Source organism: Antechinus flavipes, chromosome 5, assembly GCF_016432865.1.
Source record: "Antechinus flavipes isolate AdamAnt ecotype Samford, QLD, Australia chromosome 5, AdamAnt_v2, whole genome shotgun sequence".
Classification (NCBI taxonomy): Eukaryota; Metazoa; Chordata; class Mammalia; order Dasyuromorphia; family Dasyuridae; genus Antechinus; species Antechinus flavipes.
The window spans coordinates 62,437,999-62,465,214 of NC_067402.1; the positions used below are offsets into that span (position 1 = coordinate 62,437,999).

At 34.0% G+C, this 27,216-nt stretch overlaps 1 protein-coding gene across 1 annotated transcript in view; it reads left to right on the forward strand.

The window, feature by feature from the left end:
• Nucleotides 1-27,216, forward strand: part of MYO3A (myosin IIIA) — a 216,293-nt gene that overhangs the window by 140,792 nt on the left and 48,285 nt on the right. The window contains exons 19-24 of the mRNA XM_052001420.1: nucleotides 6,449-6,602; nucleotides 12,810-12,898; nucleotides 13,674-13,803; nucleotides 19,303-19,382; nucleotides 22,069-22,146; nucleotides 25,193-25,398. Of these exons, the coding sequence (XP_051857380.1) occupies nucleotides 6,449-6,602; nucleotides 12,810-12,898; nucleotides 13,674-13,803; nucleotides 19,303-19,382; nucleotides 22,069-22,146; nucleotides 25,193-25,398 (737 nt within the window). The remainder of the gene's footprint in view (nucleotides 1-6,448; nucleotides 6,603-12,809; nucleotides 12,899-13,673; nucleotides 13,804-19,302; nucleotides 19,383-22,068; nucleotides 22,147-25,192; nucleotides 25,399-27,216) is intronic.

Consider the following 27,216-nt stretch of genomic DNA (forward strand, 5'->3'; position numbering starts at 1 on the left):
AATGCAATCTTATTCAAGTATCCTCCCTTCTCTATCTAATTATTTAAGCTTGGACTAGCGGATCTCTAAGTTTCTTCCACTGCTAATGTTTTATGGTTGTAGATATTAAAATAGAGAGGTTTTCCCTCTGATTATTTCCCTAGCCATAATTTATAAAACTAAATAATAGTCCTTTTTGTTTCTCTGTCAGCATTGAGTCAACCCAAATAGCAAGTATTTTGAAGTGGAGCCTATTATATTTCAAGTTACTCATCTCTGTCTTGTGTGACCTATCACATAAGCACTTTAGTAGAATTTGACACAAGCAAATAGAAATGACAGATGCATTAGTTTGGATCTTAACCTTCAATGGTTTCAATGGAAGTCATATACAAAAATCACTTTTGAACTTTTCTGTTACCATTTAAACTGTAATATGCTGTCATCATGGCCTGTCTAATAGTAAAAATCATAAGCCTGCATGAATCTGCCAAGGTAACCTTGAAGGAGAAGAAGCTTTATAATTTATAAGCCCAATTTTTGTGCCTAGTAAACAGAATTGTCTATTATGTACTCCTTAAGAAGTAACAAAGGATTCTGCTTATTCTGGCTCTTACAATGGCTATTGCTTACTTCAGCACTTTAGGGATTTGTCATTTCCTCAGTATGGGACAGTGTGGGTGGCAGCCCCTTCAACTTAGTCAAGTCTTTGTTAGTTGCTATGGACAAAAAAAAAGTCATCCCCTGCTGGCCAGTCTCTGATAATGAGACTTTCTGACCATAACTAATTTTTTTTAAGCTTTTTAGTTACAAAAATATGCATAAGTAATTTCAACATTGACCCTTGCAAAACCTTCTGTTCCAGATTTTCCCCTTCTTCCCCCCACCCCCTTCCCTAGATGGCAAGTAGTCCAACATATATTAATATATTAAAATATATGTTAAATCCAATATATGTATACATATTTATATAATTATCTTGCTGCACAAGAAAAATTGGATCTAGAAAGAAAAAAAATACCTGAGAAGGAAAACAAAAATACAAGCAAACAAACTACAGAAAGAGTAGAAATGCTATGTTGTGTTCCATACTCTGTTCCCACAGTCCTCTCTCTGGGTGTAGATAACTCTCTTCATCACTGAACAATTGGAACTGGTTTGAATCATGTCACTGTTGAAGAGAGCCATGTCTGTCAGAACTGATCTAGTCACTGTGTATAATGATCTCCTGGTTCTGCTCATTTCACTCAGCATCAGTTCATGTAAGTCTCTCCAGGCCTTTCTGAAATCATCCTGTTGGTCATTTCTTACAGAACAATAATATTCCATAATATTCATATGCCACAGTTTACTCAGCCATTCTCCAATTGATGGGCATCCACTCAGTTTCCAGTTTCTGTCCACTACAAAAAGGACTGCCACAAACAGTTTTGCACATGTGCTGACCATAACTATTAAACTAGCAGTTCATTGAGAATATGCACTGCTTCAAAGGTTCTGATAAAGGCCTCATTTCTAAAATACAGAGAGAATTGACTCTAATTTGTAAGAAATCAAGCCATTCTCCAATTGATAAATGGTCAAAGATATGAACAGACAATTCTCAGATGAAGAAATTGAAACTATTTATAGACATATGAAAATAGGCTCCAAGTCATTATTAATCAGAGAAAGGCAAATTAAGACAACTCTGAGATATCATTACACAGCTGTCAGATTGGCTAGAATGACAGGGAAAGATAATGTGGAATGTTGGAGGGATGTGGGAAAACAGGGACACTGATACATTGTTGGTGGAATTGTTGAACACATCCAGCCATTCTGGAGAACAATTTGGAACTATGCTCAAAAAGTTATCAAACTGTGCATACCCTTTGATCCAGCAGTGTTTCTACTGGGCTTATACCCCAAAGAGATACTAAAGAAGGGAAAGGGACCTGTATGTGCCAAAATGTTTGTGGCAGCCCTGTTTGTAGTGGCTAGAAGCTGGAAAATGAATGGATGCCCATCAATTGGAGAATGGTTGAGTAAATTGTGGTATGTGAACATTATGGAATATTATTGTTCTGTAAGAAATAACCAGCGGGATGAATACAGAGAGGACTGGCGAGACTAACTGATGCTAAGTGAAATGAGCAGAACCAGGAGATCATTATATACCTCAACAACGATACTGTTTGAGGATGTATTCTGATGGAAGTGGATCTCTTTGATAAAGAAAGCTAATTCAGTTTCAATTGATCAATGATGGACAGAAGCAGCTACACCCAAAGAAAGAACACTGGGAAATGAATGTAAACTGTTTGCTCATCAGTAGCCTAATTTTTGAAATCTTTCCAATTTGGTAAGAACTAGTATGGTTTGGGAGGGCTTGTAATCCAGAGGGACATATCCTTTGAGAACAATGTCATTTCTAGGGCACAATGAAGTATTAAAAGAAAGATAAAAATATCGAAGTGATGTTAAGGTAAAACTCTGGTCCAGAATTTAGAAAGGCCTGGGTTAAAATCCTAATTCAGATACATTAGCTATCTGACCTCCTTCAGCCTCAGTTTCCTCATATGTAAAATGGGAATAATAATAGTGCCAGTAGTTCAGAGTTGTTATGAGGATAAAATGAAATAACATTTGTAAAGCACTGTGCAAATTTTAAATTGCTACATGAGGGCTAGCTGTCATTATTAGATATTTTATTATTTAAATAATGTTGGGTCCCTCCAGGCTTCCACAAAAAAACTGATGCCAGCTTTATAAATATATGTTATTGAATTGAATCTCTATCCCACCTTAGTGTTATCTTGTTGGTCCCATACTTTTTTCCCCACATCGCTTTAGACTTAACATCCAAACTCCAACTCTCTCATTCATAGCACCACACAGCCACAGTTTTTTCATCAACAACCAAAAAAAAGTAGGAGGCAATCCCAATGCAACTTTTCTCCTTTTACCTCAGAATAACTGTTGTTACATCCATCTCTCCTACTGCTGAATAAGGTAACAAAGTAGCCCCTCTTTCCAAGACAAATCTACCTGCCTTTGCTGCCATGCCTTCTCTTCTCTTCTGAGAGTTTCTTTAACCAGTTTTTTTTCTCTTGTATCCTCAGTTTATTCTTATTCACCAAAGTCTTTTCAGATTTTCCCATTGTAAACATACATGTGAAATATGTGTATAAAATAAGAATGTCTTCCATGATATTTTATTCACAAGCTATTTGTTCTGTTGCATACTTTATTTTTTCTCCATCAAATTTCTGGAAAAATTACTGTACATTAACTACTTGACTTCTCCACTTTTTGTTCCACTACTCACTATTCAATATTTTGTAGTTTAGCTTCTGACCCTAAAATTGGTTTCTTAAATGTCATCAGTGACTTCCTGTCAGATCCAATGGCTTTTCTTAGTCATCTTCTCTGATTTATCTGCAAGATTTGACACATAATCACCCACTTTCTTAAATTCCATAAATTTAACTCTAACTACTTTGTGGCTGGTTCTTTTTCTTTTATATGATCTCTGAATTTGGAGCTCTCTAACTCTCTAACTACTTTGTGGCTGGTTCTTTTTCTTTTATATGATCTCTGAATTTGGAACTCTGTTACCATTTGTGTTGTTTTTTTTGCATTATTTTAGGCATTGTGTACATTATTCTCCTAGTTCTGCTTACTTTGCAACAGTTCAAATGGGCTTCTAATGCTTTTCTGAATAACCTTTATCTTTTATGCCTCCTACACATATTTACCTGTGTACCATATTTATTTCTTAGGCCCAACATGTCCAAAATGGGAGTTCCTGTCTTCCCTTAAAAAAATCTGTTTCTTTCTGTCCTGATTTCTCTTAGTAATATCACTATTATCCCACTTGTCTGCACCAGAAAACTCAAAGTCATTTTTTATTCCTCCTCTCTCCCTCACATCAATTTAATCTTTGCCTAAGTTTTTTTTTTCATTTTTTTCTACTGTTTCTGAAATATGCCCTCTCCCTTATATTTTCACTGCCATCATCCTCCTTCAGAGCTTTCATATTTCCTGCCTGAGCTTTGCAATAGTTTCTTAAGTCATTTCCCAGACTCTAATCTTTTTTTCCAGGCCCATCTACTCCATATATCACTGCCAAAGTAATTCGTCCACAATATCACTTTTATCACACATATCAGCACACATTCATTAACCTTCAAAGGAAAATCCAAGTACTTAGCCATTCATTCAAGACTCTTAATCTGGCCTCATTCTGCCTTTCAAGATAATCTCTTATTATTGTCCACTGTAAATATTTTGGGGAGGTATCCTGTTATAGTGAAAAAACATTATATTTGATACCTAAAGACATGGAATCACATTCTACCTTTACCACTTAGACCTTGGGCAAGTTATTTTACCTCTAGACCTCAGTTTTCTCCTCTATAAAAGGAGGAAATTGGTCCATACAACATGGTAAATCTCCTCTGGTTCAAAATATCTAATCCTGTAACTCCAAAATGTGGCAGATAAAAGATAAAAGTCTGAGAAAACAAAAGTTCAAGCTTCCAGGCATATCGATTTATTAAGCAATATTTGCTAATTGCTTAAGAAACCATGACCAAGCCTCCTCAGCCTTGTCACTGAACCCTGAATATAACAGAAGACGTTTTATGCATTAAAAACAACTGATCAAATAAAAACAATTATTTTTAAAAAATAATTAACCAGGATGCAAAATTAATTAACCTGATTTCTAATTGGAGAAAAAATTGGGGACCTTTTAAGTTGGAAGGGAGAAAGTGAACAGGTGCAATTACCTTAAACAAAAAAGAGGTGTCCCATTTCTTCCATGTCTGTATTCAATCAGTGGAATATGGAAACAATAGCTAATTGATTGACTAGTACAGGATCACTTTTCAAATAAGACCTATGGGTGGCAGAAAACTCCATGCATCAGTCTTTGAATCTGACTGGGTTTCTGGTCAGAATAATCTAGCAGCAGGCAGAGGTGTTCCAGCTTCCCAGCATGCAGGACTAAGTTCAAGCAATGAAATACAGTTTGGTTTTGCTTGTTTTTTGTTTTTTTTTTTTTAACAATTCCTATAATTGAATAAAATTGAATAAAATTTCCTCCATGTTTTTCTGAAATCTGCTTGTTCATCATTTTTACAGAATGATAGTTTTTCATTAAATGAGTAGAATTTAAACATCAAAGATATTCCAAGTAGAAGGAATAGTGAGGCATGGAGGAGTTGGAAAGTAAGGAATGATTACTATTTAACTATTTAAATTTAACTACATAGTAGGGAATAGTGTACTGAAAGGTACACTGAAAAGGTCTCATGGTAGCACCTCATGAAGGGCTATAACATGCCAAACTATGGGTTTGAAATTTATTCCATTGAGACAGAAACCAGTAAAGTATTCTGAACAGAGAATTGATAGGAATACCTCTGTGTACATCTAACAACATTGTATGCAATATAGGATGGAGAAGAGTGAATCTCAGTGTCAGAAAGATCAGTAAGGAGACTATTTAAAATATTTCAGATGAATAATAATGAATACCTAAGGGTATTAGCAATGGGGGCAGAGAGAAGGGGGTAAAGGTAAGAAATACTTCAGAGGTAAAAACAATTATACATGACAACTGATTGGATGTGGAGGTTGAAAGAAAGAAAAAAAATCAAAGAAAAATCTAAAGTTTTCTGAGACCATTTAGTGTTGGAAGGAACTTTGAGGCTATCTAATCTAACTGCCTTCATTTTATAGATGAGCAAGATTGAGACCCATAAAGAGTAAGTGACAAATGCAGATCATACAAATAGTAACTTGCAAAACTAGAGTTTAAAACCAAATCTCCTGACTCCAAATTCTTTACAAAGTCTACTGAATAAATGCTATACCACTGAAAAAGAGAGAAATCAGAAAATTGAGCAGGTTTGCAGTAAAAGATACAAGTTCAGTTTTGGACATCGTGAATCTAATATTGTTATTAATGAAATTCCCTTCATCACATTGCAGCTGTCACTTTCTTGATTGAAGATTTATGAAAACGTTTATTTCTGTAGATGCCAAACAGCATTTCAAGCTTGGATAATAGATTTAATTTTGATGAGATCTCTTTTGTCTTTGATCAGATCAAAATTCCATAAATTCTTACAGTTTTCTAAGCATTTAAGCATTGTCATGCTTCATCTTCATTCTAAAAGACTTTGAGATATCTGTATTTCTTTTGCATAAAAATTAGACTTCTATTTGTTGCTGTATTAAACATTCTATCTACAAAAGAGCTCGCAGCACTGTGGAGAGAAATAAAATGATGCTCTTAGATTAAGAATATTGTCATAGAAAAGGAATTTTATTATAATATACATACATTGAATTTTCAAAAAATTACTATTGATTGATCTCTTATACACTAATACCTGAAAAGGGCTAAAAATAATTTTCCAAAAGAAAACAGAAACTTGTAACTGAATGATTTTTAATGTATTATTATTTATTATAGAATGAATATCTAAATGAAGAGGTTGATGCTAGAGTTATTGAATATGAAGATAATCGGCCTATTTTAGATATGTTTCTGGAGAAACCAATGGGTTTGCTTGCTCTACTTGATGAAGAAAGTCGATTCCCTAACGCCACTGATCAGACCCTTGTTGGTAAGTGAATTTTGCACAGTGAACTTTTAGTCAAACTAAAACCCCTTTTCTTTCAATAATACTTCTCTCTAAAACTCATTCTAAATCTAAAATGCTCTAGGGTTCCACTGTATCAGGTCATTGATTCCACATTTTCCCAAAAGTCAGATTTCTAACAACTTCATTTATTCACAAGATAGTAGTGAACCTGAAAATATAGAAATATTTTATACAAAGTTCATGCATTATAATCTGCAAAGATGGCCATAACCACTTTTTTTAATTATTTGTTTTCTCATTTTTTTTGCTAAGGCAATTGGGGTCAAGTGATTTGTCCAGGGTCACACAATTAGGAAGTATTAATTGTCTTAGGTCAAATATGAACTCTGGTCCTCCTGACTACAGGGCAGGCACTCTATCCACTGTGCCATCTAGCTGTCCTACTTTCATTTTTCTTTTAATTTTTGAGTTCTAAATTCTCATCCTCACTCCTATCTCTCCCTTAACTACTGAAAAGTCAAATAATTATATATATATATGCATATATATATGTATATACATGTATATACATATATATATATATAAAATCATACAAAATATATTTTCATTTTAGCCATGTTACCAAAAAGGCAAGAAAAATAAAGCAAAGAAATTAGACTTCAGTTTATACTCAGAGTTCATATAATTCTTCCCAGAATTTTGAGAAACCATGCTTTTCACCATTTCTTATACCATAATAGTATTTCATCTTAATCATATACCAAAGTTATTCAACTATTTCTCACTTGATGGGCATCCCCTCAATTTCCAGTGTTTTGTTTTTTTTTTTTTTTTTTTTTTTGCCACCACAAAAAAAGTGTTGCTAGAAATATTTTTGTAAAACTGGATCTTTTTCCCTTTGCTCTGATCTCTTTGGGATGTAAATACACTACTGACATTGCTAGGTCAAAGAGTATATGCACAATTTTATAGCCCTTGGGCATAATTCCAAATTATTCCCCAGAATTGTTGGATCAGTTTACAACTCCACCAATAGTGCATTAGTGTTCCTATTTTCCCATACCTCCTCCAACATTTATCATTTTCCTTTTCTGCCATGATATCTACTGTAATAGTTGTGAGTTGTTTAATGTGCAGAATTTAATTGCAGAATTGTTGAAAAGTGCATTTCTCTAATCAAGAATGATTTGATACATTTTTCATCTGACTTATCAATAGTTTTGATTAGTACTGCATTTGTGTCCCTATCTCATCTAGCATATTTTGTTTCTGACAAGAGTAAAATAAAAATGCAGAGTTTTAATTTGCATTTCTCTAAACAATAGTGATTTAGACCTTTTTATAGAACTATAAATAATTTTGATTTCTTCTCAAAATCACCACTTAATATCTTTTGACAATTCATTGGGAAATGAGTTTTACTTTTATAACTTTGATTCAGTTCCCTTTAAACTTGAGAAATGAATTTTGTCAGAGATATTGCTATAAATATTTTTAATTTTGCCTCACTATCTATAGGTGTGTGAATGTGTGGGTCTCTGCGTGTTTCTATTTCGTGTGTTTCTTGTAAACTATTGTTGGAATCTGGTTTTTAATCTACTCTGCTATCCTTCTCTTTTACGGTTGAATTCATTCCATGCACATTCTCAGTTATGATTTCTAAGTGTCTATTTCCCTCTATGATTTCGTTTTCTTTTTATTCTTCTCTTTTTTTTCCCCTTTCCCTTTTCAAAATTCTGTTTTGCTTCTGAACACTGCGTCCTTTAATATGTCCTCCCTGTTTTCACTCCCTCTTTCTCTCATTCCCTTCCCTTCTTGGTTTTCTATAGGGTAAGATAAATTTCTACACTCAACTCTATGGTGAGTTCCTTTTCATTATCAAAGCTCTTCCTTGTGGGCCTCTTTTATGTGAGATAACTTTCCCCATTCTTCTTCTACCTTTCCCCTTTTTCAGTATATCCCTATTTCTTACTCCTTCATGTTTTTTTTTAATATCATCCCACCATAACAGAGTCACATGCCTTCAGTCTATATAGAATCCTTCTAACTGCCCTAATAATGACAAAGATTTTATGAATTACATGAATCATCTTTCCATATAGGATTATAAACAGTTTGAACCTTATTAATTTTTTTATGATTTGTATTTTTATGTTTCTGATATATTTTATGCTTTTCTTGAGTCTTGTAGTAGATAGTATGATCCATGAAGAGTTCTAATCTTTCTTTGTCTGTGCTCTAGTCTTTACCAAGGTTTCCTTTTCCCCCTGCATTAGTGCTCCCTCTCACCTAAACTGTTTCTTTGTGACTAATCAACAAGTATCTCCTCTCCATCTTTGAACTTCATCCCAGAATTGCAAATGGGCAATAAAGTCACCAAACAAATGATACTGTTAGTTACTCTACTTTCAAAGTTAGAGGAATAGAGGCAGCAAATCAGCAGAACTCTCATAACACTCCCCTCCAAACAACTTAAAAATAACATAAAAAATTGAATTCTGGAGTGTCAGAGTCAATAAAAGGTCAAAGTGACATTTTTCAAGCCTATGACAACTTAAGAAGTTTAGGCGTTAAGTAAAAGTGTGTCTGACTCCAAGTCTGGTTCTTTTCCTTTAAGTCTCAGCAGAGACTATTCTTTTAGTTGGCAGTCTAAAACCAGATCCCAGTAGTGTCATCAAAGGATTCCCTATAATGTCTTCCTGACCCTCTTGTCAGACCCTCTTAACAATCCCTGGTCTGAGAGTTCCTGAAGCAGATGTTGATGTTGTACCTACCTCCAAGGCTCAGACCTAGTGCTGCTGGATACCAGGCCGGCTCCCCACTCCAATGTTACAGATCTCTTCTACCTACCTAATAGACTTCTTAATTGTCATGTGCTTGAAAAAAATGTCTCACTGGGACCTTTTGTTGACCCTGCCAGGCCAATATTCAATTTTATATGTTATTTTTAAGTTGTTTGGAGGGGAACATTAGGAAAGTTCTACTGGGTTGCTGCCTCTACTTCTCTGTCTCCCCCATACCCATATTAACCATGGGTACCCTCAAGTGGACTTTTCCTAGGTCCTGAAAATTTACCAAATCCAAAATTAGAAGCAAAAAGGAAAGAAGTACAGCATAAGTAGAAGCTCCAAAATGCTGAAAATTGGCAGATAAGTGAAAGATGACATTGGCAGCAGAACAGTCGGTAAATATTAAATACCTGCTAAGAACCAAGTACTCTGTTAAATGCAGATATAGAAGAGAAAAGGAAATAAAATAGCATATTCTATGGTGACCTGAGATCATTTAGTGTAGATTCAAACAAGCCTATGTAAGTCCATGGCCCATGAAAGCATTATTACATTACATGTACCACAACATAATCAGACATATTCATAATAAAAACCCTGGGACATTAAGAAAAGATTAAAGTACATTTGGCACACTCTGCTTAAGAGGTAGATGAAGTGTGAAGTAAATTTTGAAAGCATTTCACTAAATATGATTTCTTTTTAATTTCAGTATTCAAAAGAAAAAGGTTTAGTTATCTTCTTAAGAAAAAAATAACACTTGAGGATAATCTCCTTTCCTTCCTTAATGATGATAGATCAGTGTTACTGGGATAGACTAATATTCCACTTCCATTTAACATGGTTAAAGTCTAGGGGTTTATTCCTCTCATCACTTTTGATAGTACACTTTAAAGTAGAATATACCTATTATAACTCAGATTTGTATAGCACTTCATAATTTCCCTCACAACAATCTGTGAGTTAAGTAATGAGATATTATTATGCCCATTATACAGATGAGAAAAATCCAATAGATATTGGCAGTAGAATCAGAACTTAAAGTTAGTTTTCCTGAGTCCAAGCCTGGTTCTTTTCTTTTAAGTCTCAACAGGAATCTCCCATGCTGTCCTTTTAGTTGGTTGTCTAATAAAACTGAAGATGAAAAGGAAAGAATAACTTCCCAGTCAACTGAGATTGAACAAAGAAGTTTCAAAACATTCACTTTCTTCTAAGGAGAGTGATTTCTTCTGGAAAGTATAGCAGTAGGTACTTTGTCTTAGTGTGGCAGATTTTTTATTTCAGTGTTGAAAGGAACAAGTTTTAGTTATGCTCTCAAAAAGTATCTCATATGAATATCTTCTTCTTAATGATGCTTTATTGATGATTCTATGCCTGAGAACCATAGAAATTCTCATAATCTGTTCCCCCAGTAGGTTATTTTTTACAACTCTACAACTACACCTCCCCCTAACCTACATAAAAATAAACATTAGATTTGTCAAGTTTCTAGGGTAATATGAACCTTAAACTCTCTGAAAATGGAAAACATTTTACTAGTTGATTTTTTAAAATAAAAATTCCTCAATCAACCAGAATCAACAGCATCTTCACTCCAAGGGCTCTCCATCTGGACTCTGTGGGTTTAAATTCTTAATATTTTTATAATTGTATTACAATATAATTGATTTCCTTTGAATTTTATTCAATTCATTGAAAACATTATTCTGGGGGCAACTTGATGGACAGAGAACTAGCTATGGAGTTAGGAGGACCCGGGTTCAAAACCAACCTCAGACACTTACTAGCTGTGTGACAAGTCATTTAACCCAAATTGCTTTAAAAAAAAATCATTCTGAGAAAAGATATCTGCTTATCAGACTGCCAGAAAGATCAAAGACACATAAAAATGGTTAAGAACCTTTGCCTACTATTAAATGCATATGGTTAATTTCATAATTTAGTGAAAAGAACTCTGGATTTACATCATGAAACCTGTAATCAAATCATAACTACAGGACTGTTTAGCATATGATCATGTACAAATTAGTTTTTCCCATCTGTAAAATGAGGATACTTGCACCATCTACCTCAGAGACTTATTGTGAGAAAAGCACTTTTTAATCTTTAAAGTACTAGACAAAAGCAAGTCATTTTTATAATGAAATCTAAATACTCTTCCAAGAATTCAAACGAATTTTCAAGGCTTTTCTGTAAGGAAAAAGCCATTAGATGAAATCTCTATAAAACTCTGAAATCAGAGCTCTCAAGTTCTGGCAATATCTAAAGGAAATTGAGTGGGTTCCCTAACTTTGTTTATTATTGTCTTTGAATTATAGAACCTCAAATCTGAAAGAAAACTCTATAGTAATCTAGAGAGGCAGTGTAGCATATTGGAGAGAATCTTGGACTTGACTGAGAGCCCCAAGGCTTTATATCTTGTTTCTGAGACATAACAGTTGTGTGACCAAGGGCAAGGCACCTGATCTTGCTTCGCCTTAGTTTTCTCATCTGTAATACTGATATAATAATAACAACCTCAGAGCATTGTTGGAAGGATCAAATATGATGATTATGTAAAGTTCTTAGCATACCTTATGTTCCAAAGTTGTTTTTTTAATCACGCACACTCCCTATCAGGAAAAAGATGATCCTGCTCCCCCAGTCATAATGTGATGTGGGGAACAGGGGACAGGTAAGCTGGGGATGTTTGGGAGAATTACTCCCAATCACAACTGAGTAGCTGCTGCCTTGTGTCCAAGTCTCAGGTTACTGAGTTACTCAGTTATACTATTACATGAAAGGCCCCCCTCTGGGCAGAAATGGAGAGGTTGGAAACTTAAACATTATAAGAAGGAGTATAGAAGTGAGAGAATGTCAGACTATGGTGAGTAAGGGGTAGGTGAGGATGAGGTGGAGATAATCCCCACAATTGGTTATCTGGGATATGTCATCAAATATGATGAAACCTATCTTCCCGTTCTCCCACTGGTTATCTTTGTAGCCTTTTGGGTGATTCCAGAAGTCCCACCTTGAACACTACTGCCTTACCATCAGTTACCATATTATTATCTGAATGAGAATCCCCTCTTCAACATCCCAGATAAAAAATGCAGCTAGTCCCTATCAAAGACTTCTAGTGATGGATAACTCCTTACCTCCTACAGCAACCTATTTCATTTTGGGATAGCTCTCATTGTTACTAATGCTAACCATATGTAGAACTCAAATCTGTCTTTCTGCAATACCTATCCCTTCTTCTAGATTTATGTGGGCTAAGTGCTATAGGCCCTAATAGCCCCTAAGGGCACCAAGGAGCACAAATCTAATCCCTCTCTGACATAGATGATGTGCCTTCTTTTGATAATTAATAAGTTCATGCCTACATTACATAAACATATGAGCCTTATTGTGCAAGACAAGATGCCCCATGAAGATCCGTGATGTGTGTTTCCTACAGAAAAATTTGAAGTTAACTTGAAATCAAAGCACTTCTGGAGGGCTAAAAGACTGGAGCTTACTTTTGGAATTCATCATTATGCAGGAAAGGTAAGACAAACATAAAAATTAACCCCATGTTTCCCTTTTATTTCTCTCTACACAGAACAGAAATGAAATATAAGCCACTAAACTTGATCCCTGTAATGAAAAGTTTTCATAGCCTATTATTACCTATGAACTTAGCTTTTGAAACATATTTTCATAATTATATTTTAATACAGTTGATTTCCTTCTGCAACATAGGATTATAAAGGGAAATCAATTGTATTAAAATATAACGTATTCACTCCTGATGAGCCACCTATTATATCATAGTAAACCCCAAACCCTCTATCATTCACCAAACCATATCCTTTTTCTCTAATGAAAGGCAAGCTGCTTGTCCCTAAAAAGCATTTATAATATCATAGGATTGTGGAATTTGACCTAGAAGAGACTCTAAAGATCATCTACTTCACTCCCTTCATTTGCTAAATAAAGAAATTGAAGGTTGTATATAAATACATTGAATTTCTCACACAATTTGTGTACTACTTTCTAACTAAGCTTACTAATTATTCATTTTTTTTCCCTCTTGTCAAAGAGCCACATGTATTTCTACTTCTTTTTGGCAATGATACTGGAAGGAGTCCCTGGAACTAAAATGATCTTTTAAAAACCTCCAAATTTCATAGTACCTAAATACAAACTATGATCATGGAATCAACAACATCATAACAAGGATGTTTACACAAAGATCACATCTTTCTTTGTGATTCTAATACCCAAAGTTCTCCAAATGTCTCTTATAATGGACAGTTATGACCATATTTTTTATCAACAGGTCCTTTATAATGCAAGTGGGTTCTTAGCTAAAAATAGGGATACTCTTCCAACTGACATCGTATTACTCCTAAGATCATCAGAAAACCATGTCATTCGACAGCTTGTAAACCATCCTCTTTCTAAAACAGGTAAAATTATTTGCTTTTAGCTTCCCTCTCTTTGTAAGATTTAACTGTTTAAGGTGGCCTATCATTTTAACTAGTTATATCTTGGTCCTTTTCAGCTTACTAAATATGCATTGACTGCCTCTTCCCTTTCTTCCCCCCCTATACTTGGTCTCTCTAGAGACCAGTGGTTGGTTCTTAACCTGGGGCCTATGGATTTGTCTTCTTTTTTAAATATTTTGATAAATATATTTCTGTGTAATCAGTTTCCTTGATAATCCAATCTATCTTATGTCTTTGAAAACAGTATTTAGAGAAGCGGTGTTTAGGTTTCACCAAACTACCAAATAGGTCACAGACACCAAAAATGTTAAGAAACCCAACTTAAAAATATGTGTATATATAAATATTATCAATAGCTATTTATTGATCATATTTTTATGTAAACACATCAAAATGTGTGCATGTGTGTAAAAGAAATAAGGCTTACAGTTTCTTTTAAGGATATTTCATTTCTCCAGATAATATGATTACACCCTTAGAATTTAATGACTTCCAAAGAACTAAAAAGAATTATGTTGGAATTTATTGAAGTCATCAATTTAATTTTTGGAGATTTTGACTATCAAAGAAGACTCTAAAGAGGAATTTTTCAACACTCTGAAGCTATCTCCAACTTTTTCCTCACCACTGAAGATAAACCAAAATTCACATATCCTTTCATTTTCATCCCATAGAAAATCATTTTAGTATAGTAAGGATTCTCTTTCAGTAGGAAACAGGTCTGATTATATCTTCCAGAGATTATGTATGATTCTAACTACAATCCACATTCCAATTAAGTTCAGCATATGAATCATTCGCAGAAAAAAAAAAAAAAACCCAGTCTTTTCTGGACTTGAAGTATGAGGAAGATTCAAGCATTAAACCATATCTAGGACTGGGTGATCATAGTTTTGTCTTTATGCACTGAAATTTAAAGAATGTTGAAAGTACCATATGCTCTTTCAGTAGGTATAAACAGCTAATTTTACCCATCTAATTAGTAAAAATAATTCATCAAATCAAGAAACTACCAGGTGGTATTTTCTTTCCATCCTTGCCTCCCCACAGTCATATCTCAGGCAGCTATAGTTCTCTGATGTCCAACTCTGCCTTCTCAACAGTACTCTTTCACAGAAGCAACCTCACACCCTAAGCTATAGTTACAGGAGATCTCTATCAACAAGTTTTTGTGTCTGAGGCTCTGAAGTCAAGGGAAGATCATAAGGAAATGGCAGAATAAGTCAAAAAAATCCAAGCTCTACAGATTTCCCCCACAAACAAAATAAAATTGCACCTCAGCATGAATGTAGACCAGTGGAGAAATTAGAGGGGGCATATCAGGAGTCCTCCTGGAACAATCAGAGAAGATCAGAAAAAGATCTTAAGACTGACATTTGGTCAAGTAAAATGTAAATACCTCCAGGCTAACTCCACAGAAATATCAAGTGAGGAGCCCTGGGGCTAACTGAGTTTAGAGGAAGATTCAACCCAAATTGGAATGTTCACCTCCTGGACAGTGTGGAGAGTTGGGTATCTGAGTCCAGATAAACTGAGGGAACTTCATCTGATCAGAAATTCCATGCCCAGCTGTGCTGCTGCGACTTGGCTCTGGGTGAGAAGGTACCAACATACCTGGTGAGTGCAATAGCATTGGTAAAGGGAAGCTACAGGCCGCTGGCACTTACAGGAGAATGGACTTCTTGGTTTGGGCTTGCAGTCTATAAAGGAGAACTGAAAGAAGACCTGAAAGTGGAATCACCATCCCCCTACTCAAGGATCAGAGATGATTACACTAACAATCTCTTACCAAAAAAAAAAAGTGCAGCCAAAGAAAAAGAAACCAACTATAGGAAATAACTATGGAAATAGGGAAGACAAGGGTTCATCTTCAAAGAAGAATTGTGAAGCAAAAAACAAACAAACAAACAAACAAACAAACAAACCTCTTCTACCCCAAAGAGTAATGTTAAATGACTATCTGCCAAAAGGAATTTATAGAATGTGATGAATGCGTATTTAAAATCAGCTGGAGTCAGGAATTCAGGGGAAAATCTTCAATCTTAATTCTTTTTGAGGTGAAGGGGGATTGCAATAGCAGCTGCGACAGAAAGCCAGCCAGAAGAGGTGAAGAGGGATTGTAGGTGAAGGGGGATCACAATAGCAATGCGAGCAGCTGTGTCAAGAAACCAGTCAGCAGTCTCTCTTTTCGCTTCCCTTTCCGCTCCCCTGCTTCCACCCACCAAAATCATCATTTCCTATACAATACATCAGGACTTGCACAAAGAGTGGGCGAGGGTCATTCTTTCTCCAAGTATATATATTAATAGAGTATGGTCCAATTACTATTTAGCCTCATGTGCTTAGGACCTCGGTGCATCAACTCGACCCTCAGCCCATTACAATAGAAGAACTCAAAAAGACTTTAAAACCCAAATTAAAAGATTGAGGAAAAACTAAAGAAAAAAATAAAAACAATCCAGAAAAACATAGTTATTAAAAGAAAGTCTACCAAATAAAAAAAAAAAAAATCCAGCATCTTAAGGAAGAAAATGACTCTTTGAAAATTACAATTGAGCAAAGGGAAGCCAGTGACATTATAAGAGACCAAGAAATATATCAAATATAAAGAATAAAAAAAAGAGAAAGTGAGACATCACATGAGAAAAACAATAAATCTGTAAAACAGATCAAAAAGAGAAAAAATAATGTTTGGACTACCTGAAAGCTATGATCAAAAACAGAATCTTGATACAATAATAGAAGAAATAATCAAAGAATATTGTCATGAAATGATGGAACAAAAAGGTAAAGTAGAAATAGAAAAAATCCATTGATCACCAACTATAAAAGATTGTACAGGGAAAATATACAAGAACATCATTGCTAAATTTCAAAACCCCAGATCAAAACAACAACAAAACACAATTCAAATATGATGGAGCTAAAATTAGAGTTCAGATGATTTCAGAAAGGTCTGGAGAGACTTACATGAATTGATGCTAAGTGAAATGAGCAGAACCAGAAGATCTTTATACATGGCAACAACAAGACTATATGATGATCAATTCTGATGGACATGGCTCTCTTCAACAATGAGATGATTCAAACCAGTTCCAGTTGTTCAGTAATTAAGAGAGCCATCTACACCCAGAGAGAGGACTATGGGAACTGAGTGTGAACCACAACATAGAATCTCTATTCTTTCTGTTATTATTTGTTTGCATTTTTGTTTTCCTTTTCAGGTTTTCTTTTCTTTCTAGATCCAATCTTTCTTGTGCAGCTAGATAACTGTACAAATATGACTGGGTTTAACATATATTTTAACATATTTAATGTGTACTAGACTCCCTGCCATTTAGGGGAGGGGGTGGGAGGGAAGGAGAGGAAAATTTGGAACAGGTTCTGCAAGAGTCAATGTTGAAAAAATTACCCCTGCATATGTTTTGTAAATAAAAAGCTATAATAAAAAATTTTTTAATTAACAAATAAAATAAAATTAGAGTCAAAGATGATTTATCTGTGGCTATAATAAAAGACCACAGGTCCTGGAATAATGGATACTGACAATCAAAAGAACTAGAATTGCAGCTAAAAATATTGTATTTAACACAATTAAGTACAATATTGAATTTAAAAATAAATATTCGATGAACTGTCAGATTTTCAGTATTTTGTTGCAAATAAACCTGAACTCAATAGAAAAATTTGACATATGAGAGCCAACATCAAATACTAATTTCAAAGGATTCAATAAGAACAAACTGTTTATGTTTTATACCTGGAAATGTAAAGCATATATCTAAGATGGTCATTCATAATTGGGTGTCCAAAAGAAAAATTGGGGGTAGAGCTGAGTATGATATGAGTTTAAAAAATAAAACCATGTAGGAAAAGGTAAAAACAATAATTATGCAATATAAATGAGGTGCTAGAGCAAGAATTGACACAGAGGAAGCTGGTGAAAGTTAAAAGAGTTAAGAAGGATAGGAAACAAAAAATAATATGTAACTATGTATGCATATATGTGTATATATATATATGTATATATACATATACATATATATGTGTGTGTGTATATGTATATGCATGTATTAGTGTGTACGGGGGGAGAGGGAGAGTAGGTATGTATAAGTACAAATATATCTATGCTTCACTGTAGCTTACTTAAGGGAAGTTGGAGGAAGAGGAAGAAAGAAAGAGGGGGAAAATTAAGGGAAAAGTGCACAGCAGAGAAGAAAAAAACCTATAAAGAAGCAAAGAAAAGATGGGCAGTTCTGAATATAATCTGTTTTATTATTATATACACTTGAAATGGAAATTTATTGTTACATATTTTGAATCTTCTCATACATTCTGCTGTGCACGTAACATTTTTTTCTGTTTTTTCTTTCTATTTTTTATATTTTTCTATTTAAGTTTTAAATTTAGAAAAATAATGAAAAAAAAATCTGAAGTCTCTCCCTTCATCCACCTTTCCTCATCACTTCCACTTTCAATTTCTTGTCCCAAGTTCATTTTTTTGTGCTTGTTCCAAGGATCAGAGGTGCTAGATATCACTCTGTTCAGAGATAAAGGCCTTAAAAAAATTTTAATAAAAAAAAACTCATCCTGTTTTCTTCAAATTTAATAAAAAAAAAAAAACTTTTGTAACTAACAAATAAAGGTACATAAGGAGAACGGAAAAGAGACTAGGCTCTACCATGTCTGAACACATATTGGCGCAAAAGATTAAATTCACTTTAGTTTGACAGAGAAGCAAATCCTAAATGAATGACTAAATGGTGAACAATGGAGATAATGGTAGCCCATGTATCTAATCAAGTTGCACAAAGGTTTTCTTACCATTCTGATAGGATTAAATAAAAATTACATGGTTTTAGGATTCTAGGATCATAGAACTAGAGTGGGAAGGGAGTCCATTTAGTACAATCCCTTCATTGCACAGATGAAGAAACAAAGGTTTCGGGAGGGAAGCCTAGCCAATAAATTCTAAAATTAAATCCTTGGAATCTAAAGCCATCTCTTATCAGCTTTACCTACTATGGAAAAATTCTGTACTAATTCAGAGTTCCCTTGGGCCCTGTGAATATATTCAATATTATTTTTTAAATTGTAATCATTCTATTTCATTTTCTGATTTTTTAACTGCTGTTACAAGCTACAAAACAGAAAGAACATCATAAATTTTCATCTCATTTTTAAATGTTCCAAAAAATGTATAGATTTAGTTTTTAATCAGCTGCATATTTAAAATGATAACTGATGTACATAGTGATTTAAGTTTTATAAAATCATGTATTTATATACATTGCTCTTTTTAAATCATTGGCTTAATCTAGCCATATGCATTGGATATTTCTATAGTTCAACCACCAAGTCTTTTTATAGTAAGGAGGGAAGGAGAGAAACATGAATTTTTAAGAACAAAATAGTCTTGTGATTCTAAGAAATATATTAATTTGATTTTCCTTTTCACAGGTTATCTGCCATTTTCTAAAAATAAAAATGTAACAAACTATCAAATAAGGCCCTCACAAAGATCAATCAACCTATCAAAGGTAGGAAAATGTATTTTTCATGGTAGTGGATCTAACCTTTAAGATGGCAACATTTGCATTGCCACTGAAGGCAAGCATTCCTTTTCTGTACTTGATATTTCATTTCTGCTTAGCTGAATATCTTTGCACTATATAATACCCTGTAAGAAGTGTTTTAAAAGTACAAATCTCATATATTTTGACCATATTTTTATAATTATGTCTACAAGATCAAATAAAAATGTGTTGGTTAATAATATCAGAAGCAACATTTTTTATTGGAAAAAGTGCAAAAAAGAATGATCCCATCCAATTGTCAATACCTTCTTTCTTATATGTATTTGTGTGTGTGTGTGTGTGTGTGTGTGTGTATTAATGTCTTCATATCTCCCTTGTTAGAATGTAACCTCTTTAAGAAGAGCAGCTCTTTCATTTTTATCATTGTATCCCAACCAGTCTGGTAATTAATAGCCAAACAAAACAGTGAATACAGGCTGGACTTGGAAATTCAAGAAGACCTGAGTTTAATTCTTTCTCTAAACATTTTCTTAAATGTATCATCCTGAACAAATAACTTAACCTCTTTCAGCTGCCATTTCCTCAATTGCAAAATCATAATCAAAATAACATTAGATAACCCTTTCAAATTTGCAATGCATCTTACATAATTGAGTTCCACTAGTCCTCAGAAGAGAACCTGGGAAGTAGGTGTTATTATTATCCCCATTTTACAGATAAGAAAACTGAGACAATCAGAGTTTAAGTGACTTGCTCAGTATCACACAGCTACTAAGTTTCTGAGGAAAGATGTGAAGTCAGTCTTCCAGACTTGCTGGACTAAAGTCTAGCACTCTATCCACTGTACACCTAGCTACCTTAAATAGTAATAATAATTCCCTCAAAATAGAAGCAATAATAGCCCCTACCTCATAGAATCATGGTCAAGTTCAAGTGATATAACACATGTAACACATGTAAAGTACTTTTCAATCCTCAAGGTGCTGCATAAATACTGGTTATTTTTATTTTTAATAATGAACTTTTTGATCAAATTGATTGATTGAACTTGAGAAAAAGGAAATACTCTACAAATGATTCACTATGGTTTCCAGGTTTACCCTTTTCTTCTGGGAATCCCAAGAGTGAATCTTAATTTTTTGTGTGACATTGAATAAGGGTGTGATGGTAAATTATTTAACAACTAAACCCTCTCTCCAAAAATAAGCTTGACACAATTTTAACTTTAATCAGCATCACTAATACTTTCCTAAGTCTAGACAAAAAAAACAATAAATCAAGTCCTGATTTGTAATGTTTGTTGATTTCTAAAGTGTGAATTTAACAGTTTTAAAAATGTCACCACCAGAGAGAGGAGGTTCAACTTGCTTGTAGACACCTTTGGCAGTATGATGAAGTTTACATATACTTTCTCAGAATAATATCTTTACATGCATAAAACAAAATATGCAGGATTGTAAAAGAAACCAATTATATTGAAATAAATCAAAAAATTTTTTAAAGAAACATTCCCATATTCTAAGTTAAGAGTCCCAACTCTCAATCTTTTAGGCTCATCAAACCCTCCCACGTGATGCTTCCAGAACTGAGTTCTTGTCTCCAAGTCATAAGATTACAGGAATTAGACTTGTAATAGCTCTTGAAGATCATCTTTTCAGACTATTTTATAGATGAGGAGCCTGAGACCCAGCAAGATTAAATGACTTACCCCACCTCACACTGGTGATACATTCTGAGTCCATCCATTGCTCCTAAAACACTTCAATAGGCTGTCTTTTTTGTTGTTGTGTTTTACTTTGTTCAAACAGTAGTAAGTGTCCAACATAGTATTGATAGCCTTAAAAGTGCTTTCCCCACAACTCTGTGAACTAGGCATTAATAGTACTATTATCCCTGTCATGCAGATAAGGAAATTGAGATTTGGGGTTATTGTATGACTTGGTACTTGGTGAGAAGCATAGGCCTGGCTGTCATCCAAAGTCTTTTGACTACAAGACCTGATCTTTTACCACCAAGCTAATATAAAGGCAAAGGAGGAGTCAATCTAACTAACGACAATTAGAGGAGCAATCTAATTACTTTCAACTGAGATAATCCAGGATGGCTTTCTTCAAATGTCCCTACTCTCCACTCTAATCAAAGCCCTCCTCTGCTCCAACCATTGCCCAGTGTATTTTTTACCTTCTCTCTAGGTTTTCTTACTTTCTAGACATTAGTTTTTCTTCCAAAATCTTTTCCCTTAGTCTAGCCCACCCCAACTCTTCTCTGAAGACTTGTCCCTGGTCGACTTTTCTCTATCTCCACCAGGTGGAAGATGGGGTAACCTAGTCTATTTTTACCTCCTAAGACTTAAGTCATGCTTTCTATCTTGCTGTAAGTTGTTCAACATTAAGATTTTGTCACATCCATTTCTCAGACACAGAACACAAAACTTTTAGAAGCCCTTTACAATACTGCTGTATTACCTGTGTAAGACCAACTAAGGCCACCATAATATTGAGAAAATAATAGACCAGCATCTATTCTTTACTAAGAAAATCACATAATTTGTGATGCTTGAGGAGGTCTGAGCATCTCCTCAGACTACAAAAAGCCAGACTTTGGGGGAAATCATTGGCCTTCTGGTCTTGAGTCATGAAGCAGTTTGCAAGTATATTACAATTGTCATTTTCCTTCCTAATTTCTATAGGGAGAAAATGGAGAGTCAACATATCTTGCACGAGAGACGACCAACATGAAAACACAGACTGTTGCATCCTATTTCAGAGTAAGATATAAATTTGTTTGATTGGGGGATGGTGTAGAGTTAATAGCTTAACCCAATAAAGAATTGTAGGCCAGGAGCCAGTGACAAACCTCAGCGGGTCATTAACAAAGAAAAATGGTTTCATTCATCATTGCAATATATTAAATTCAATCTATGCAGGCCAGGTTAGAGAGTGATGTCAAAAATATATGAATTTGGTACATTATGAGAATTTACCTATAAGATGATTAATCAGCATAATTATTTTTGTTAAATCTCTTGCCCTTGGAAGCAGCTCACAGAATTAAAAGAATAAAAATCATACTAATATCAAACCACATGTTGAAATAATAATCACATGTGTTACTTCACCTTATTTCTGAATGACCAATATTGGAGATGAAGGAAAAGGTCAGAATCTCTCTCTATCCCATCATGCATAACATCTACTGCTCACAGTGGGACACATATACAGATGTTCCAAAGTTACAAATCTCTAAGTGAAGAAATAGTCTGAGAATATAAAAAGGAAAAGGAGCTGGGCAAGAGGAAAATTCATCTGCTTATGAGGTACTGTGATATAGTGGGAAAAAAGACTAGGAATCAAAAAAAAAATTAATTCTGGTCCTGCTTCTGCATCCTGCAATGCCATGTGATTGTGAGCAAATTACTTAAACAATTTGGACATCAGTCTTTTCAGCTGCAAAATGAAAAAGATGAACTAGATAATAAGTTAGATCCCTTCTGACTCAAAGATTCCTACTTGTTCAATCAAAATGATCACAATTAACTAGCTAAGGGGAATAAGACTAAAATGGGCTAAAGAATTTTTTAAGAGAAAGTGAGAATTGAATAAAGTAGCGATATTCCATGAAATAATTTTGATGAAGATGCAGTGAGTGTGCTTGCAGAGGATATACACATATGTAGATATATTTGTATAACTATATATGTACATTTACATATGTATAAATACATATATACACATATATTTAGATAGATGTAGAGCAACAGACACAAGTAGATAAGTTGATAGGATGTATATTATATACATAACATTTAGTGTATATATAACATATAATACATTATTTTATTCAAGCCTCACAACAATCATGTGAAATGAGTGCTACTAATGTTGTACCCATTTTATAAATGAGGTAACTGAAATTTAAGGGAATTAAGGTACTTGCCTATGGTCACACAGTAAGTACCAGAAGCAAGATTTGAATCCAGTATTCTTGATAACAAGTACAGCATTCAGTCCACTATTATCATACCACCACTGAACCTCTCAGTATGGTGAATTTGACTTGCCAGTCATATAAGGGAAGTCATGTATCTTTTTACCTTTCTGTATTGTTTTAATAATGTTCTTTAACTTTTCTTGAATGTGGAAGATAAACATGTAATTTACTTGATAAGTAAAGATAGGATACACCATCCTTTGAATTTAGGGGTACTACTACAGGTCCTATAATTAACTATTCCTTTTCAGCCATAGATGCGTTCTTTAAAACACACACACACACACACACACACACACTAGTTAGTAGGAGAAGGTAACTTTTGACACTGTCAATGCTGTGGATACTTTTTGAGAACACTTTTCTACCTGAAAAGCTTTGCCCCTTGCTTGGTTTTATAGATTACAAGGTTTTTTTTTTTATATTTTTTGAATCACTTTCCAGAAATCAACATTGATTTTTCCACGGCTTCAAGTTTTGTTTCCCTGTATGCAAATACACATTTTCTTGAAGTCATCAGCAATCAACTTGATATCCAGTAGTAATGACAGACTCCTGCTTTCTACCTCAGCAATGAAGAATTTTTTCATTCTCCACAGTAAATGGCTTAGTGATCATGTTTAGCATATTACTTGATGGATAACAATGTACTTAATAGATAATTGCAAATTCGAATTTGTCCCTTACCTGTCAGGGTTGCCTTAAGTTTATATGTCAGGGAAGAACTGTCCAATGAGGTATCTGTGTATAATGCATGAAAGACATGGCATAATGAATGAAATCCAGAAAGGTCTGGGGTCAAGCCCACCTCTGACAGTGGCCTTGGAGAATTCATTTAATTTCTCAGTACTCTAGAGAAACTCTAGGTTTCTCTCCCGTTATCTTCTTATATTCCATGACTAAGAAATCATGGCTCCAGTCCCTATCCCACGAGTTTTCACTTGAAGAGAGAGAAAATTCCAGAAATAGGGACCACCAGTGAAAACTCATGGGATAGGGACTGGACCCAAGCCTTCTTCCATTGCTTTCTTCAGATCTCAACTAAAATCCTTCTTGTGCAAGAAGCCTCCTTACCTGATTTATGCATTCTAGTGTGTTAAGTACTAAGTATACAAAGAAGGGTGAACTAGCCCCTGTCTTCTGGGAATATACATTCTAATGGATAAGACAAAAAGCAAATACCTTAGCACATCCAAGATATAGGCAGAATAGAAAGAATGTATTTTGAAAATAAAAGGTACTGCCTGCAAAAGGTAAGAGGGTTTGAAAGAAGGGAAGAAAAGTAGCAGCAAGAGAAAATGACCTAAAAATTTGATTAAAATCTCTAGGAGTTTAATCCTAGAGAGAACCCTTGGAATATCAAAAGTTTTTTAAGGATACTTAGGAAATATCCAAATCTATGTGAGCTAAGCTGAAGTTTATTTTTGCTTTTTCCATAACAAGATTTTATAAGTAAATAAATAATATAAACAAATTTGACCAAGAAACCTACAAACTCTTTAATTGGGCAAATTGTGTATAAATATGTATTTTAAGCAAGCTTTAGCAAATAATATGTTATAGTTTTTAACTATTGACTAAAGAGATTCTATCCTTGACCTCTGCTAGGCAACATTCTCATTACTCCCTCTAGTTACTGCATGAACCTGAAAATAAAATTGTATTTCTTTTTTTTAATAGTCTATGATTCAATCTTCTCATTAATTTGTGTTTATCTGAATTAATGAAGTGTTATGACACTTCCTTTATTAAAAGCATTTTTATAATGAAAAGAAAGAATTGATTAAACTACAGTGGAAAGTATATGTCTTCATGTTTTCTAGTATTCCTTGATGGATTTATTATCAAAGATGGCAGTTGGTCAGCCTCATTTCGTTCGTTGCATCAAGCCAAATAATGATCGCCAGGCTAAGAAATTTGATAAAGAGAAAGTTATGTTACAGTTGCGCTACACAGGAATTCTGGAAACAGCAAGGATTCGCAGACAGGGTTATTCCCATCGTATACTTTTTGCTAACTTCATAAAGCGGTATGTGGATTCTTCATAAATATTCATATTCTATGGATACTGATCTTTCTTTTAAGATAGTTTTACTTCATTAAATATTTCCCAATTACCATAAAACATTTTAATATTTTTTTTAATTTTAGTTCTAAATTCTCTCCTTCCTTCCTATCCATCCACCACTCCCTGAGCAGGCAACCAATATGATATTGATTATGTATCTCAAGTTATGCAAAAAAAATTCATCATGGATTCTTTGGAAATGTCTTGGATCATAGTCTTGAGAAGGGTAGCTAAGTCACAGCTGATCATCTTTGTAATATTGCTGTTACCATGTACAATATTCTCCAAGTTCTGCTCACTTCAGTTTGCATCAGTACATATAGAATTTCTCAGGTTTTTCTGAAACCATCCTGCTCATCATTTCTTATAGAACAATAGTATTCTACTATATTCATATTCTACAACTTATTCAGCCATTTCCCAATTGATAGGACATTCCCTCAATTGGATGCAGATAGCAATGATATCAAAGTTGAGTATCAAAGGGTACACCCAGTTTTATAGACCTTTTTCCATAGTTCCAAATTGTTTTCCAGAATGATTGAACTAGTCCACAATTCTACCAAGAGTGCTTCAGTATCCTAATCTTCCACATCCCCTCCAGTATTTGTCATTTTCTTTTTCTCTCATGTTAACCAATCTAATAAGTATAAAATAGTATTTCAGAATTGCTTTAGTTCGCATTTCTCTATAGTGATTTGGAATATTTTTCATATGATTATTGATAGCTTTGACTTCTTCTAAAAACAGCCTGGTTTTATTCTTTGACAATTTATCCATTGGGGAATGATTCATATTCTTTTAAAGACCCACTTCTCTATATATTGTAGAAATAAGGTTTTTATTAGAAAAAATTGCTGTAAATGTTTCCATAATTTCCTGTTTTTCTTCTAATTTTGTTTCATTAGTTTTGTTTGTGCAAAGTCTTTTTAATTTCATGTAATCAAAATTATTTATTTCACCTCTTATTTAGTTATAAACTATTGCCTTATCCATAGAACTGAGAGGTGTACTTATCTATGCTGTAAGTACTGATCTTTCTTTTTACCAAAAATGTCAGTCCAAGAGAAAGCAAAGTAATAAATAGGCTATTTTATGCCAGTAAACTTTTCTTCTCACAAATTATGTTTTTTTTAAAAAGAGAAGTTTTAATTGATTTTTGTTGCCAGAATCTTTCATCCATCATAACATGCTCCAGTTTAAAGAATGGATAGGATTTCTTTTACAGTAGTTAAAAAGAAATGTCTGTATGATAAAATAGAATATATGTTATAACCACACATTTAAATTGATGTAACATAAATAAAATATACCCTAGATAAAAACATTCTTAACATATAGGAAATAATTTCTTATCAGTTCATTCTTTAATATTAGAGGAATTATTAGAGCTGAAAGAGAGAATTGTGTTTAGCTATTTCCCTGATTTTATGTACCAATAAACCAAAGACCAGAGAATTTAGTTCACTTTATTTACATTGGAATTGAGACTAGAACCCAGGTCTCTGTTTTACAATCAGTGTTCTTTCCAATTCAATATTCAAGATCCATTCTCTAGAAGTCTTCTAATTTTCTCCAAACTTATGGCCTTCCCTCTTAGCCAAAACCCAAATTATCCTCCATGTATTTTTCCTTTGCAATGTTGTCTCCTTCATTAAACAATCAGATCCTTGAAAACAGGGACAGTTTTTTTTTCTCCTTCTTTGTGGCCTCAGCATTTAGCACAGTACCTGGAACATAATAGATGCTTAATAAATGTTAGTTGATTGATTCACTGTC